Raw genomic sequence first — 16,316 nt, forward strand, 5'->3', positions numbered from 1 at the left:
ACGCTGATAGAGTCCCCAGCGTCCTGTGATACCACAATACCGATTGGAGCCCTTAGGGTTTGTCAAGACAGGGAAAGAAGCATGGACAATCGCACACCAGCTCTTCGTTCATTCAACTTGGGAGTAGGGGCAAGATATACATTGTCTTGCTGTGTGTCTGGCAAACTAGAAATGACCATAAGAACCCGGAACGTCTACCAAGACAGGCCGGTGGTGATTACATTGCAGTCACCGTCCTGGCGAAAGTGTCTCATAATGCTTGAGGTCCCTTAGGTTTATCCCTCGGGTCTTGTCCCTTTTATTTCTCTATTTTTAAAAAAAATTCTTTTTCACGTTTATTTATTTTTGAGAGAGAGACAGAGTGCCAGTGGGGAGGGGCAGAGAGGGAGGGAGACACAGAATCCGAAGCAGGCTCCAGGCTCCGAGCTGTCGGCACAGAACTTGACGCGGGGCTTGAACCTATGTGCTGTGAGATCGTGACCCAAGCTGAAGTCGGACACCCGACCGTCAAGCCACCCGGGCACCCCTGGTCTGGTCCATTTTAGCACTGGCCCATCATGTGCCTCAATCTGTTCACTGCCCTGACTCCACTGTCCCGTATACCCCTTAGCATGGTTCTCACGTCTTCCAACACGTACGGCTTCAAGTTCTGCCTTGACCTGTCCCGTGTCCTTATATGGCCGGTGCTCCTGGTGACACAGCGGAGTGGCCACTCCGTGGTGGCCAAAAGCAAAGTGTCCGCACCGTGATAGACACTGAGCCCCACAGCCATAAAAGTTCACAGTACCCCGGTGGGCCGTGGTTGAGTGCCGCTGGACGAGAGTGTGTGCCAAAGAATATGGTCAAGGAGGATGAGTCTAGAAATCAAATTCTCTGCAGAACCGCCAGAAGAACTGGGCAGCATTTCGTCTGGAACAAAGGGTATGGAAAAGTATACGTGGTGCCCGTAGGTATTTAAGGAATGTGAAATAAAAGTGACTTCCTAAAGCGGACTGGGAGCGCCGGGTGGAGGCCATGTTCTGTCTCCCAGATGATGGCCAGGTGTCTGGGAGTAGAGCCGGGAGCCCTGCCCAGCGCGTGTTCCGCCACTCAGGCTTCCAGGCCCGGCTCTCCGAGGGATTCCTGCACGGGGCTGGAGGTGGGATTACACAGGTCTCCAACCACACAGTGCTCGGGTCTCGATCCCGTGCACATGTGCTCGTGATCTCCTTCTGGAACTTTCTCAAAGAGAGAGAGAGAGAGATCGACGGCCCGTGTAGGACGTGCACGGGTGGATCGGGAGGAGGGATGCCATACCCTGGAGAGGCCCCCAGAGAAGAAGTGGAGTAGATCAGCTTTTTGTGTTGCATCGTGGTCAAGGGCTCCTTCGTGCCACCAAATCTGAACGCTTGTCTTCCAGCCTCACCTGTTGTGGGCCATTTGGTGTAATGGTCAACAGCTGAGGTTCAGGACCTAGGAAAGCCTGCATCTCACTCTGAGCTCTGCCCCATACTGGCTGTGACCTTCGATAGATTTTTTTCAACCTCTCCAAACTCCATTTCCTCCTGTCCAGCTTGTGACCAGCTAGGCCCCAGTCCCTTGTTGCTCCCTGATTTCAACACGGCAGGGTGGACAGTTTCACGCAGATCTTCAGCCCCAGGGCGGTGGGCTCTCTGCCTGTGGCCGCGCGTCTTCTCTAGAGTGCCACTCAGCCCCTTTGTAAGGACAGCCCTCAACCAGTGGGGGCCAGGAGTCTGGATAAATACCCCTAAATTGTCGCAGGATGGGACAGTTCTGAGGTGTGTTCCACATTGTTTTCCTCCTTCCCCTCACTTCTGCCTCCAGGGATCACCTCTCAAATAAACCCCCTGCCCCCAAATCCTTGTTTCAGGGCTGGCTCGGTCAGTAGAGCACGTGACCCTTGATCTCAGGGTCATGATTTCAAGCCCCACGTGGGGTATGGCGCCTACTTAAAAAAATATATATTAAAATATCAAGCAGTAGGGCCTCCTGTGGGTTGATTCTGGAAGCATTCATTTACCGTACTTCACTCCATTTTTCATGAGTGACCTAATTGTCAGCCAATGTGAAACTTCCCACCTGTTGTTATTGTAGTGATCCCTGAAAATTCTGTGAAGGAAGTCCTCACGGCCCCTGGTACCATCAAAGACAGAATCAAGAAGTTGCTGGCTCACAAAAACAGCATGAAAAAGAAGATAAAAATCAAAAATGTCATCACAGAACCTTCTGGAACTCCCGCCCCTGAGGTTAACCTGCAGTCCCTCAACTCTGAAGAGAGTGTTTCCAGAGGTAGGAACTCTGATGGAGGAAAAAACCGAAATGAAGAGAGAAAGAAAGAGGGGCTCGAGGAAAAGAAGAGAAAGGAGAAAACCCTGAAGAACCACGTGGAGCGGGAGCAGAGCCTTCGAGGAGATGTGTTTTGTGAGTAACACTTTGGTTATTTTACACATTTTATCAAAAGCGAATGGTGATTTCTCCTGGCAGGGAAAGAAGGAAACACGGCTTCGTGCCTGCCGTAACACTAAGGTTCGGTACTGATTCCAAAGAAGCAGGGTTCTCTGTAAGTTCTGGAAATGAACATCCCCCGCAGATCCCAAATCGTATTTGCTGCTGTGGGAAACAAGGAGGTTAAGTCCTTTCCCCTTCCCTGGGGGGCTTCCTGTTTGATGCAGACCTTCTTTCCGCTCCCAGCCAAGTAAGCACGCTTGCCCTGGCTGTCCATGCTGCACACCCCCAGACCAGAGAGACCTTGGATCCAGCTGGATCTGCCAAGCTCTGCCTTTTTACTTCTCGAAGGCACTTTCGACCTGCCCGCTCGATGCAAGGGGAATTTCGCAGCTGTGAGGTTACAGGTTAAAAAGCCAGAATGACAATTGTAGAGGGGAACATTCTAGAGAGGAGCTTAAATTTTCTCCCTGAACTGGATAACTGCCCTTTTCACCCATTGCTGTGCAGAGCCCACAACTAAGTCTCAGCCCCTCCAGGACGGTTTCCATATTAACCCCCTCTCCCCCACATCCCCAGGCGGAAACTTGGTGTTTCATTTTCACCAGGCATTTGTTACCGCCCCTATTTTTTTTTTTTTTTTTTTTTTTTTTTTTGGCCTTGTCTGCCCTTGGCTCCATGGCTGTTGGATTTAACCAAATGGAAAGCAGACGCAGGCCCACTTATCCAAGAACTAGCATAACGATGGCATTGTCTCCTCGGAGAGAGAGCGAAAATCTCAAGAGTGTATTTCCAAACCCGGGTGAGAAGAGGCACGTTACTAGTGTAGATGCTTAGGTCATCTTTGGAAAACGATGTTTTAGACACAGAAACTGGAACCAGTGTGAATGCTTTGGGAATGTTCAGGAAAGTCCGCTCTAACATAGTCTGTACTCAGAATAACAGGATAAACCTCTGCTCGGTCGTTCACTCACACCTCCTTAGCATGCGAGGGTTCAGGGCTTTTCTTAACTGACCAAGTGTTCTTAATTAGCCCCGAAGGTGAACGCAGCGGGTGAATTGGGTCTGGTTCTGGTCCAGAGAAAAGCTGTCACGTCCAGGCTGGAACACAAAGGTAACTGATACCTTCATTTATGAATCACTGCTTCATTCCTAAGCCCCCGAGGGAAAAATCGTTACATCTGGACACAGTGCCAGTAGGAAGAGTAGGTCCTTACGGGGTCAGTACCAATGACGACAGTATAGGAAGGCTGTCTTCCCTCCACCACGCCCGCCTGACACCGAGAATGACACATGGTATATATGTGAAGATAGATGAAAATGACCCCTTTGCTTCAACTTCAACACCCGCAGCCTGAAAATGACCATGCACTGAATTCCGGACGATAGTGCTGCGTCATAGACAACCCCAGACCTTCGGTCGCCTACAGCCACTGTTTATTTTTGCTTATGAGTCCGTCACCCGGCTGAGTGGTTCTGCTGATCCGAGCTGGTCTGGGGGGGGGCTCACCCACGGGTCCGCAGTCAGCTTTGGTCCCACTCGGTGACTTGGCCGATCTTAGCTGTGCTCCGGGCCTCAGTTGGGACAACAGAGCTGTCTCAGCTCTGCTCCGTGTGGTGACTCATCCTCCAGCGGGCCAGCCAGGCTTGTTCTCGTGAAGCAGTGGCAGGGTTCCAAGAGAGAGTGGAAGCACACAGGCCTTGTGAGGGCTAGGCTCAGAGCGGCCACAGCATCACTTTCACCGTATTCCGTTGGCCAAGGCAAGTCCCAAGGCCGGCCGGGACTTGAGAGTTGGGGAAGGCGCTACAACGTCATATTGCAAAGAGGGTGGAGACAGGGAGGGGTAAAAATTGGGACCGTTCTTGTGATCAGGCTAACAGAGCCTCATCGTCAGGAATCTCGTAGGCGTGATCCCGGGTTCCTCTGAGTCCATTTAGCACTTTGACTACCTGTGACAAATTATATGTGGCATCTCTACACAGACACCAGGGGAAAGCCTATTTCTGTATTTATCCCTTTATTTGGCATAAATATTCATGCGTCGATCTTCCCTCCCCTTTGCAAACTCTCTTTTACTTACTGCTGTGCATGTCCTAAGCTTGTGCTAATTTGACCGCCTTTTGTGTTTACCCCATGAGTACATTCTCCAGTTCGGTCCCTTTGGTTTATAGGAATCTCCACCATGAAGGTAGAGCCTCTCTGGTTCAGTCCTCCAAACTTAATCTGAGAAACTTCTACTAAAACCTCTCCAAAGGCTAGTGACCCAGCTCCTACAGGCATCTTGTTTTCTTCCGTATTTCCCCTAAATGTTCTGTTTTCAATTTTATTTTATTTTTAATTTAATTTATTTATTCTGAGCAAGAGAGGCAGAGAGAAGGGGAGAGAGAATCCCAAGCAGGCTCCATGCTGTCAGCACGGGGCCCGATGCGGGGCTCGATCTCACAGACCATGAGATCATGACCTGAGCCAAAACAAGAGTTGGACGCTTAACCAGCTGAGCCACCCAGGCGCCCCTCAATGTTCTTTTTTTTTTTTTCTTAAGTTTCTCTGCATCAAACATCTTATTATCCATTTTCCTGGTTAGGAAGAAAATGTTTCTTAGCTCAGGGAATTAGCTACATTCTCCAGGTGCTTAGAACTGCTTCTGCTCGGCTCTCCACTTGCTAAGTGACATTACTAAATTGGCCCCTTTTGGATCCCCAGAATGACCAGGTCTCTTTTTTTACCTTTTCTTCCATGATCCTTAATGAAACACATAAAGTTTACTCAACTGTCAAAGGTCCTTGAGTAAGGTCCCTTGGAGCACTCAGTCTCAATTAGAAGACTCGGTGGGCTCCCCAGCTCTTCAACTTGCTATTTGTTGGAGTAAAAGCACCACTCTTGTCTAAGGTGCTGTCTTAGGCTGGATTCCCCAGAAACAGAATTTGTGTGCAAGTGGTTTACGTGGGAGGCGGTCCCAGGAAAGAATGCCTGGGGAGTGGGAGCGAGAAGGAGGCAATCAATAGTGCGTTATTAAGAACTTTTCACTGGGGGCAACTGGAGCCCAGTCCCATTGGGGAACTCAATCCCATTGGAGCTCAATCCCATTGGGGAACTCAATCCCATTGGAGCCCAATCCCATTGGGGAACTCAATCCCATTGGAGCTCAATCCCATTGGGGAACTCAATCCCCTTGGGGAACCCAATCCCATTGGAGCTCAATCCCATTGGGGAACTCAATCCCATTGGAGCTCAATCCCATTGGGGAACTCAGTCCCCTTGAAGCTCAATCCCGTTAGGGAACTCTGAAAGCCAGTGTAGAACACACAGCTCAGAGTTGTCCTATTGGAGGACAAGAGAGCTGGGTATTCATGCACCATCTCCCATCTGACAATGATTAATGGCCGCTCCCGGGAGGGTGTTAATTCCCTGGTACTCCTGGCTTCCCATAAAAGCAGGGAAGGGCACCACTGTGGCCACTGGACCTCCATCCCAGTTGGACCCTCTGCAAGACCAGAGAGAGCCTGGATTCCAATCTGACTTCAGGTCCATGTTCAATTCCAGGGACTTATGGTCTTACCCAAAGGCAAGAAAATTGTGGTATCTGTCCACCAACACCTGTCCATCAGTGGTTGAGGGTTTTCTTGGGGAAATAGCTTCCTGGTATTCTGGTCTGCCTGGCTTGATCCGAGCATGCTCCAGCAAGAGAATACCCTCACACAGAGAAATTGAGCATTCCGCAGATTGTCCCGAAGGATCTGACAAGGTCTGCACTAGGTCGTTTGGGTAGGAGAGATTTTCTGGCCCAAATTTTACAAACTCTTGCCTATATTCTCTGTCTCACTTTGCTCACAGGGCTCTTGCCCATTACTTTTTTTTTTTTTTTTTTTTAAGTTTTTGGTTTTGCTTCTCCTTTATTTAAGATCACAACAGAATTTGGCCAGAAGGACTCCACAGGTTTAAATTGAAGCAGTATCTGGTTTGACACTGTCCTTAAGGCCATTTCAGTGGCCGTGATCTGTACTCCATGCAGCTGTTATGATTTTGTTAAATTAATATTTGTCAGGCAGAGCTCCCCGGGTGCCAGATGGCTCAACAAAAGACCACAAGAGAAATTGAGATAGAGAAGTTTATTACTCGCAGGTCCTGTAGGAGCATGGCACGCCTCGAGGGCCACACAGGGAAGTTGAGGCAGGGTGCTTAGAGAGAGAGGCGGGACCTAGAGCACGGGTCTTTATTAGTGGATTGGTCCGTTCAAACCAGAAAGAGCTGGGTCTTGGTGAGTCCCAAGGGAGTCTTATCTACAAGGGCTGTTGGGAAGTCATACTAGGAACTTAATTAGCTTGTGACTCAGCAGGCTGTTCTCTAGGGCTCGCACCTGCATGAGGGGCAAAAATCAGTTTTAGGACCCCGTAGGCTGTTTGGCCAAACCAGATGGTTGCGGACGCAGCAATACCGTGGAGTAGCTTAGCGCGATGCTCAACAGCTGAAAATACGGCATTTCCTTCCAAAGCTCCAGATGTCAGACGTGCTTCTAATACTCTTCGTGATTATACAATGTACCCTTTTTCTTAGCAGATTTAAATATCTCAGTTGACTGCAGCTTTGAGCACGGGGTCTGTGACTGGAAACAGGATATAGAAGATGACTTTGACTGGAATCCTGCTGATCGAGATAATGGTATTTGGATTTTACTGTTTCGTGTTCTCTGCTGTGTGCTCTGTCCTCCGTACAGGTAAAGAAGGCTCTCCAGTGACGGAGGGTTATTATTCCTATCTCTCGTTAGGTCAGCGTTTGTCACCTTTGGAAACTTCTAGACCTTCCGAAGTCTGCCCTGATGAATGGCTCCGTTGGTTCAGTATCTGTGTCCCGCCTTATCCCTCTTACCCCCACCCACCCACATACAGGATGTTCTAGCAAAACTTTTCCATAGTCACTCCTGCTGCCGAGAGACAGATGTTAGAACTCGTGAACATTTTTGACTTATAAAGAAAAAAAACCCTATTTTTTAAGTAATCTCTGTGCCCGACGTAGTGCTCAAACTCATGACCCCAAGCTCAAGAGCCACATGCTCTACCAAGTGAGGCAGCCAGGGCCCAAGAATTCATGTACATTTTAAGAGTATTGGGGGAAGGGTAGAAGGAAGCTGTTCTTTTCCCCAGTTTGGCAGCTCATGGTGCTCTGTAGTTTTTGTTTTGCTTTTTGTGGGGAAATAAATCTGGAAAGGAAATATGACCTCTGCCTAAACCTGAAGTTTTAGTAAAGCCACCCCTCAAAGTAGCAACACCATGATGAGCATCGGGTCAGCAACCTGAACTTCTGGACTGAATGTTCCCCTCTGTCGCTTGCAGATTCCTTTCTGGCCGCTCACACTGGGATTTTTCTCGACTTCAGCTCTGAGCTGTGGAATTCGAGCACTTTCCACTTCTTGCTTAAACACTATTGACGGGCCCTAGCTTTCCCCTTGGGTAGAGCATTTTGGCTGACACAACCCACTTGGAGCATAAATCGAGGCCCTGTCTCCTGAGGCTGACAGGTAGAGGTGTAGGTAGAGACATCTCTGGGAACTCGACTTTCTTACCAATCCATTTATTTATTTGGGAATCTACAAGTTCAGCCCTCAGTTACAAGATCCTTCTCCTGGATCCTTCCTCTAGACTAGTTCCTCCCTTAGACCTTGCCTTTCAAGGCTTCACACGCAACCAGGAAACCTGGATATCCCCCAACAAAAATTCCTTGCAAAACTTGAGATTAGGGTAGAGGGGGTACATCTCACGCGGCAAGTTGTGTGAGTGGAACTATCGCCGAAGATTCAAGGCAGGTTTAACCAGTCCCAAGACCATATATCTTGGGAGAGCCTGTCTGGTCAATAGCTAACTTGCATTTCTCCTTTCTTCCATCATGACATCTCCAAGTTTCTATCCGCCAGAGCCACATCATACAGGGAGCCCGTAGGTTATTCCAGAATCTTGACAACTCACACAGTCAGCAGGGTCTTCATGTGGAGTTTTCCAGCAATGGAAAGTCCCCTGTTGACAAACGCGATTCACAAATGGCCTCAGGCTTCCCAGCCTTTGTGTCACTCAAATCGTACGTACGTTCTTCCCCCCTGCGCCCCGTTCGGATCTCTAGGTGGGCTCGTCTTTCCCTGAGGAAACATGGGATGAATCAGCATTTCTAGAAGGATAAAATCTCAAGGACAAATCAAAATGGGCTTTAGGTGAGAGAGTAGGGAAATCTGCCCCGGTGGGTCACAGAAGAGAGGGTGTCACTGGTGGAGTGGCAGTGGCTAAAGTGTAGGATGCCTACGTTTCAGGTTAGCAGGAGAATACTTTTTAGTACATCTCAGACAGGTTGTTTGTCTGAAATTCAAGCTCTCCTGAGCATCCTGTATCTTTATTTGCTGAATCAGGCAACCTGAGCAGCTGGGGAAAAGACCAGACAGTTCCTGAGTCCAGTGAAAACTAAGGCAAGGTCAACCTGGGTCCTGCAAGTGACGCTGGGAATGTACTAGCAGAAGATTCCGGGCCCCCACCCCCTACCCCCAGTGCATTCCTCCTGGCTTCCGTACGAATTCTTTCTTTTCGTCAACTTCTTTAGACCCCCATTCCCTGAGAGTTTTTTGCCCAGGTTCTTCAAAGCCACAAGCAGAGGACTGAAGATGAGCTATACTTAGGACATGGATCTTAGAAATAGAAGGAGGTGTGTTCCATTCCTCAATCGGAACTCAGACTGATACGTTACAGGCGGTAGTTGAGCTCCATGAAACCATTAGGACAAATTCATGTATGTTGTGGATTAAATACCACCCTACCTAAGGAGCTGGCCGTCATACGTCTCATTGACTCTGTGGGAAAATGCAGTCCAAGGTTCAAACAACCAAGGTGGAAAGTTCTGGAACACGAGTTCTCCATCAGCTGCCAAAAGACTATTTCATTAGATTCTCACCCCGTCTCTGCTTACCACCGCGCTTTGTGTGTGTGGACAGATCCCTCCGTTTGTCTAGCCTTCGCTTTCCCTTTCCGTACCACAAAGGATTTCAGCTCTGTGATCCCTAAAACCCATTTTAGCATGAAATTGTTTTTCCTGTGTTGGAAATGAGAGAGACTTCAGCTTTCCCTACAGGAGACTATCATTCATTTTTTTTTTTCATTTTGTTTTTTATAAAAAATGGTTTTTTGTTTTTTTAATGTTTATTTCTTTTTGAGAGAGCGAGAGAGACAGAGCAGGAGCAGGGGAGGGGCAGAGAGAGAGAGAGGGAGACACAGAATCCGAAGCAGGCTCCAGGCTCTGAGCTGTCAGCACAGAGCCCGAGGCGGGGCTCGAACCCACGCACCGCGAGATCGTGACTTGAGCCGGAGTCAGACACTTAACTAACTGAGCCACTCAGGCGCCCCCTATGTGTTTTTTTAAGATTTTGAATCCGGTTATCATTCATCTTCTGTGCTATTCTATACCCCCTAGCCAGACCCTTTACAACGGCCTCGTTAACTGCGCATTTTTCTTCTCTTGAAGCGGTTGGCTACTATATGGCGGTTCCGGCCCTGGCAGGCCGCAAGAAGGACATCGGCCGCCTGAAACTCCTGCTCCCGGACCTGCAGCCCCAGAGCAACTTCTGTGTGCTCTTTGATTACCGGCTGGCCGGAGACAAAGTCGGGAAACTTCGAGTGTTTGTGAAAAGCAGTAACAACGCCCTGGCATGGGAGGAGACCAGGAGCAAGGACGAAAGGTGGAAGACGGGGAAAATCCAGTTGGGGCAAGGGATCAGCGCTCCCAAAAGTGTAAGTGGAAAACCAGTGTCACGTGGGATACTGACATTCTCTTGCAGTGACTCAACAAACAGAGGGGCGGTGGGGCCCTAAAGACGAGCGAGACTTTTTCCCTATGCTTCGAGAGTTTATGTTCTGGAGCAAAATAGGCCAGGCGGCTAGGCAGCACAGCTCGCGATAACACCCGTCAGGTGCATGCACCGCACGTGTCATGGAAATGACACACGTTTGTGTGTCCGGCTCCTCACCAGCGTCCTCCCAAACCAGACTCTAATTTTACATGTATAACTTAATATGTAAAAGAATGTCTTGCTCATTCATTCTGTGCCCAGCACTGATCACGATGAGTGGAAGCTGCAGGGTCAGTTTTTTTAAGTGTTTGTTTCTTATTTTTATTTTACTTATTTTTTTTTTTAATGTCCATTCACTTTTGAGAGAGAGAGAGAGAGAGACTGAGTGTGAGCGGGGCAGGGGCAGACAGAGGGGGAGACACAGAATCCGAAGCAGGCTCCAGGCCGTGAGCTGTCAGCACAGAGCCCGGCGCGGGGCTTGAACCCACGAACCGGGAGATCGTGACCTGAGACGAAGTCGGACGCTTCACCGACGGAGCCACCCAGGCGCCCCAAGCGTCTGACTCTTGATTTCGTCTCAGGTCATGATCTTATGGTTCACGGGTTCGAGCCCTGCGTCAGGCTCCATGCTGACGGTGCCGAGCCTGCTTGGGATTCTCTCTCTCCCCCTGCCTCTCTCTCTCTTTTTGTTTCCCTCGTGCGCACGCTCTTTCTCTAAATAAATAAACAAAACTTCAAAAGAGCTGACCTATTTACAATTACACCAAAAATAACAAAATGCCTAGAAATAAGCTTAGCCAGGGAGGTGAAAGGCCTGTACTCTGAAAACTATAATTCATTGAGAAAAGAAAGTGGAAGATGACACAAACAGATGGAAAGATATTCCACGCTCATGGACGGGGAGAACAAATACTGTTAAAATGTCCCTCCTGCCCAAAGCAATCCACAGGTTTAATGCACTCCTCACCAGGATACCAATACCATTTTTCACAAAACTAGAACATATCATCTTAGAATTTGTATGTAGAAATTTAAGGTCTTTGTACACAAGACCTCAAATAGACCAAGTGATCTTGAAAACGAGGAACAAAGCTGGAGGTATTATAATCCCAGGGCTCAAGATATACTACTGCTGTCACATATCAACACAGGATGATAGTGGCACAAATAGACACATAGATCAACGGAACAGAATAGAGAGCCCAGAAATAAGCCCACACTTACGTGGTCAATTCATCTATGACAAAGGAGACAAGAATATACAATGGAGAAAAGATAGTCTCTTAATGGTGTTGGGGGAAACTGGACAGCTGTATGCAAAAGAATTAAACTGGACCAGGGCACCTGGGTGGCTCAGTCGGTTAAGCATCTAACTCTTGGTTTCAGCTCATGGTTTGTGAGATCGAGCCCTGTGTCGGGCTCTGCCCTGACCACGCAGAACCTGCTTAGGATTCTCTCTCTCCCTCTTTCTCTCTGCCTCTCTCTCTCTCTCTCTCTCTCTCAAAGTAAATAAATAAACTAAAAAAAAAAAAAAAAGAATTGGGGCCCCTGGGTGGCTCAGTCGGTCAAGTGTCCGACTTTGGCTCAGGTCATGATCTCGCAGTTTGTGGGTTCAAGCCCCATGTCGGGCTCTGTGCCGACAGCTCGGAGCCTGGAGCCTGCTTCGAATTCTGTGTCTCCCTCTCTCTCGGCCCCTTCCCTGCTCATACTCTGTCTCTCTCTGTCTCTCAAAAATAAATAAATGTTAAAAAAAATCTTTATTAAAAAAAAAAAAAGAATTCAACTGGATCACTTTCTTACACCATACACAAAAATAAACTCAGAGGGATCTAAAAACCCAAATGTGAGACCTGAAACCAAAAAGTCCTAGAAGAGAGCACAAGCAGTAATTTCTCTGACATCGGCCATAGCGACATTTTTCTAGATACGTCTCCTAAGGCAAAGGAAACAAAAGCAAATATATACTATTGGGACTAAACATTAAGATAAAAAGTTTCTGCACAGCAAAGGAAATAATAATCAACAAAAAAGTAAAAGACAACCTACTAGATGGGAGAAGATGTTTGCAGACGACATCCAGTAAAGTGTTAGTACCCAAAATATATAACGAACTTCTAAAACTCCACACCAAAAAAATCCCCAAATAATCCAATTAAAAAATGGGTAAAAGACGTGAAAAGACATTTCTCCAAAGAAAACCTACAGATGGCCAACGGACACATGAAAAGATGTTCAGCATCACCCATCAGGGAAATGCAAGTCAAAACCACAATGAGACACCGCCCCACACCCGTCACAATGGCTAAAATCAAAAAGTATTTGTGAGGATGCAGAGAGAAAGGAACCTTTGTGCCGTGTTGGTGGGAAGGCAAACTGGTGGCAGCCAGTGTGGAAAATGGTGTGGAGATTCCTGAAACAATTGAAAACAGAGTTCCCATATATGATCCAGTAATTTCACACCCGGGTATTTACCCAAAGAAAACAAAAAAATACTAATTTGGAAAGATATATGCAGCCTCGGTTTATTGCAGGATTACTTATGACAGCCAAGATCTGTTTTAAAAAGTTGTGGTAATGGGCAAAAAAGAAAAACTATCAGTCAGCTGTCATTTATTTTCATAATATTTCTTTATAAATATTGTTGGACGAATGAATATAAAATAGTGACTGTCTGTCTTTCATTTTGTTCAGTGAGTCGCTCCTGTCAGTTTTTGTCCAATTTAGAGACAAATTTTTTTTAGTATTTCTACAACATAAAGGAAGTTTGCTTCTCTTTTGATTATTAATAGATGATAGATATTTAATTTGATCTACTTTATCATAGGTGAAAATGATTATAGCCTGTTAGCAAACATTTTTCAACATTTGAAAACAACGACATTCCCAATAATTTCCAATATTAAAGCCAATGTTTTCGGAAAAATAACCATACTACTACACACTCCCAAAACCTGAATATATCAAAATAATTCTCTTTCAACTGTTCGGTTTTACATTAGGTGTTCACAGGGAATGTTAAATTTCTTCTAGCCTGGTTTTGGAAAAGAAAACCACATGATTTTTTTATTTTTGCTTTTTATTTTCTTTAAACATTTTTTTTTAACGTTTATTTATTTTTGAGACAGAGAGAGACAGAGCGTGAACAGGGGGGAGGGGCAGAGAGAGAGGGAGACACAGAATCCGAAACAGGCTCCAGGCTCCGAGCTGTCAGCACAGAGCCTGACGCAGGGCTCGAACTCACAGACTGTGAGATCATGACCTGAGCCGAAGTCGGACGCTTAACCGACTGAGCCACCCAGGCGCCCCTCTTTTTATTTTCTTTAAATGGGAATTCCAAAATTTCCTCTTCAACCATACCCTTCTCCGCTTTTCAGGGCTGTCCAGATTCTTTTAGGTGGTGCAGTGACCCAGTTTTCTCTGACTATAACCCGCTCAGTGTAGATACCGGCATCTGGAAAATACATTACTATGCATGCAATGTCAAAGCCTGTTCCTATGCAACAGGGCTGATGAGTTCAGTCCTTTTATTGTTAAGTAATCTCTGTGCCCAAGGTGGGGCTCGAACTCACAACCCAAGATCAGACGTCTCATGCTCGACCGACTACGTCAGCCAGGCTCCCGAGTTCAAGCCTCTTTAATAGCTATTAAATAGTTTGAGTATATCTTTGACTTGGAAGCTGAAAGTAATTATTTTTATATCTTCTCCGTTATTAGATCATTTTTGAAGCAGAACGTGGCAGGGGAAAAGCCGGAGAAATTGCAGTGGATGGCGTCTTTCTGGTTTCAGGCTTATGTCCAGATCGCCTTTTATCTGTGAATGGTTGAATGTGACCGTGGTCTTTTGCGTCTGTATATTCGGCTTTTTATGTCAGTTCTCTGTTTTCTGATATCACACCAGAGATTCCCCCACTTTAGAAATACAAACTGAAAAGTTGTAATGTACCAACAGAAACGTCATTGTCACACGCCTTTCTTGTATAAGACGTGCCAAGCGTTGCTTTAAGTGTAGTGCCACTGTGCTTTTAGAAGTATAAAAACAAACAACAACAACAAAGACTACAGGGAATTGTTTCTTTGTTTGACTTTCCTGGCACTCCTTGGAAACTGTGACGTCACAGATAGGTTTTTACCTAAGCGGCTTAGCCTGATCTTTTACAGCCAAGCTTGTACATTTAAATTCTTTGTAATGACGTTCAAATAATTACCTTGTGTCATGGTTTAAGTTTTCCTAAGGAAGAAAATGAGTTTTTGATGCTGTGTTTCATTACGTGTATAATTATTTGCTTTCCTGGAAAATGGGGGTTTTATTCATTTTCGTTGGAAATACTTTGCATTCTTAAAAATTCATAAAATTACTTCCTTTTCTGGGAGCACACGACTGCTTTATTAGGCCTCATAAGTGCAATGCACATTAGTTTCCGTTCTTGAACGTAAGGCCTCAGAGAAATCCCTAAAATGAAATCACGCAAATACCAGGATACAGAAGAAAGACCAGTGCCTTCTTTTCTGTTTCTCTTTTCTTCCAAATTCAAGAACAGCTTTGTGTGGTAATGAATCCTGAGTAAATTCCCCTGAGGATGAACGTATATTATGTTTTTAGATTCTGGGTCCAGGACAGCTCCCAAACAGAGGGTTCCCCAGATATTTGTTACCCCCTAAAGCAATGAAGGCATTGAGCTGTAGGATGAAGGAAAGAGAGAAAATGGCCTCCTTACTAATCTTTAATGTTTATAGCCTCACTCTTAAAGTTTATTTTTATTTTTAATTTTAATGTTTATTGTATTTTTGAGAGAGAGAGACAGACCATGAGCAGGGAAAGGGCAGAGAGAGAGGGAGACGCAAAATCCGAAGCAGGCTCCAGGCTCTGAGCTGTCAGCACAGAGCCCGGCGCGGGGCTCGAACCCACGAACCACGAGATCGTGACCTGAGCCGAAGTCGGCGCTTAGCCAAATGAGCCACCCAGGCGCCCCAAAGTTTTTTTAAACTGAAACTTGTAGTGATCCTTTTTTCCCCCCAATTTAGTAACCTTTTCCCAACAGTGTTCTCTTTAATACAACCAACACATACAACCTTTTAAGATGGTAGAGGAAAGCGTTGTTTTCCTTTAGTGTGAAGGGATTTTGGCATATAGTCTCCAAGGGCCGTGGTTGTATCTGTTAGGATAACTGCTAGGTATGAAAACCCCCAAAATAAGTGTTTCTAGTGAGACCAGATGAAGAGGTTTCTAGCTAAGTCACATCAGCCTGCAGAACTGTGAGACATAATAAGATGGTTGTTTTAAGATGCTAAGATTTGGGGTTGTTTGTTACACAGCAAGAGCTAACGGATACAGGTGGTTTCTAATACTGTGGTAGAACTTGAAAAAGAACGCCTGTTTCTTCAATGACCAAGGAAGTTGGAGAGCATAGTTATGGCTTGGAATAAAGGAAGATAGAAGGGAGAACTTGCCGTGAAGGACCAGTGCCCCGGTGATCCAGGTTAAAGGAAGAGATGTTGAACCCGAAACGAAATAGGGAAGCCTGGGAATCATGTTCTCTACAGGTAGAGAATCATTGCCCAAGGCCGAGTTAAGTTGAATTAAATAATAGCGTTTCATGTCTCTCTAGGAGCTGTAGCAGAGACTTAAAGTTGCCTACCCAATATCCATTTTCGAATTTCGCCTTACAAGTATAAGCATATAAATATATATGTATATACAGCCTCTCTTTAAGGTGGGAGAGCCTGCTGAAGTCACTGGTGGGGCTTCGAGGAAGAGTCATTAAAGAGGGCTGTCAGTTGGAAGCCCCTCTCGCCATTCCTCTTCCGCCTCCTTCCTTCCTGCAATGTGGTCGTGAGGGCAGGAGCTCTGTGAGCTACCTTGTGATCGTGAGGTCCAGGACCGTACCTTGTGGAGGAGTGCATAGCTGGAAGACGCCTGGGTCCCTGATGACACTGTGGCATCTCTATCCCTGTCCCAAACCAGTCACGGTCCAACATTTTATTAAGTGAGAGAAAACTGAACCCTCTCTTGGCCTATCTGGGATTTCAAACAAAGCACAATCCAGACTCTGG

At 46.5% G+C, this 16,316-nt stretch overlaps 1 protein-coding gene across 1 annotated transcript in view; it reads left to right on the forward strand.

Moving 5' to 3' along the window:
* The window catches only part of EGFL6 (EGF like domain multiple 6), a 56,235-nt gene extending 41,526 nt beyond the window's left edge, over positions 1-14,709 (forward strand). The window contains exons 8-12 of the mRNA XM_042975220.1: positions 2,095-2,421; positions 3,479-3,559; positions 7,001-7,105; positions 9,941-10,206; positions 13,980-14,709. Of these exons, the coding sequence (XP_042831154.1) occupies positions 2,095-2,421; positions 3,479-3,559; positions 7,001-7,105; positions 9,941-10,206; positions 13,980-14,090 (890 nt within the window). The 3' untranslated portion in view covers positions 14,091-14,709. The remainder of the gene's footprint in view (positions 1-2,094; positions 2,422-3,478; positions 3,560-7,000; positions 7,106-9,940; positions 10,207-13,979) is intronic.
* Positions 14,710-16,316: the final 1,607 nt, after the last annotated feature.

This window comes from Panthera tigris, chromosome X (genome assembly GCF_018350195.1).
Source record: "Panthera tigris isolate Pti1 chromosome X, P.tigris_Pti1_mat1.1, whole genome shotgun sequence".
Lineage (NCBI taxonomy): Eukaryota > Metazoa > Chordata > Mammalia > Carnivora > Felidae > Panthera > Panthera tigris.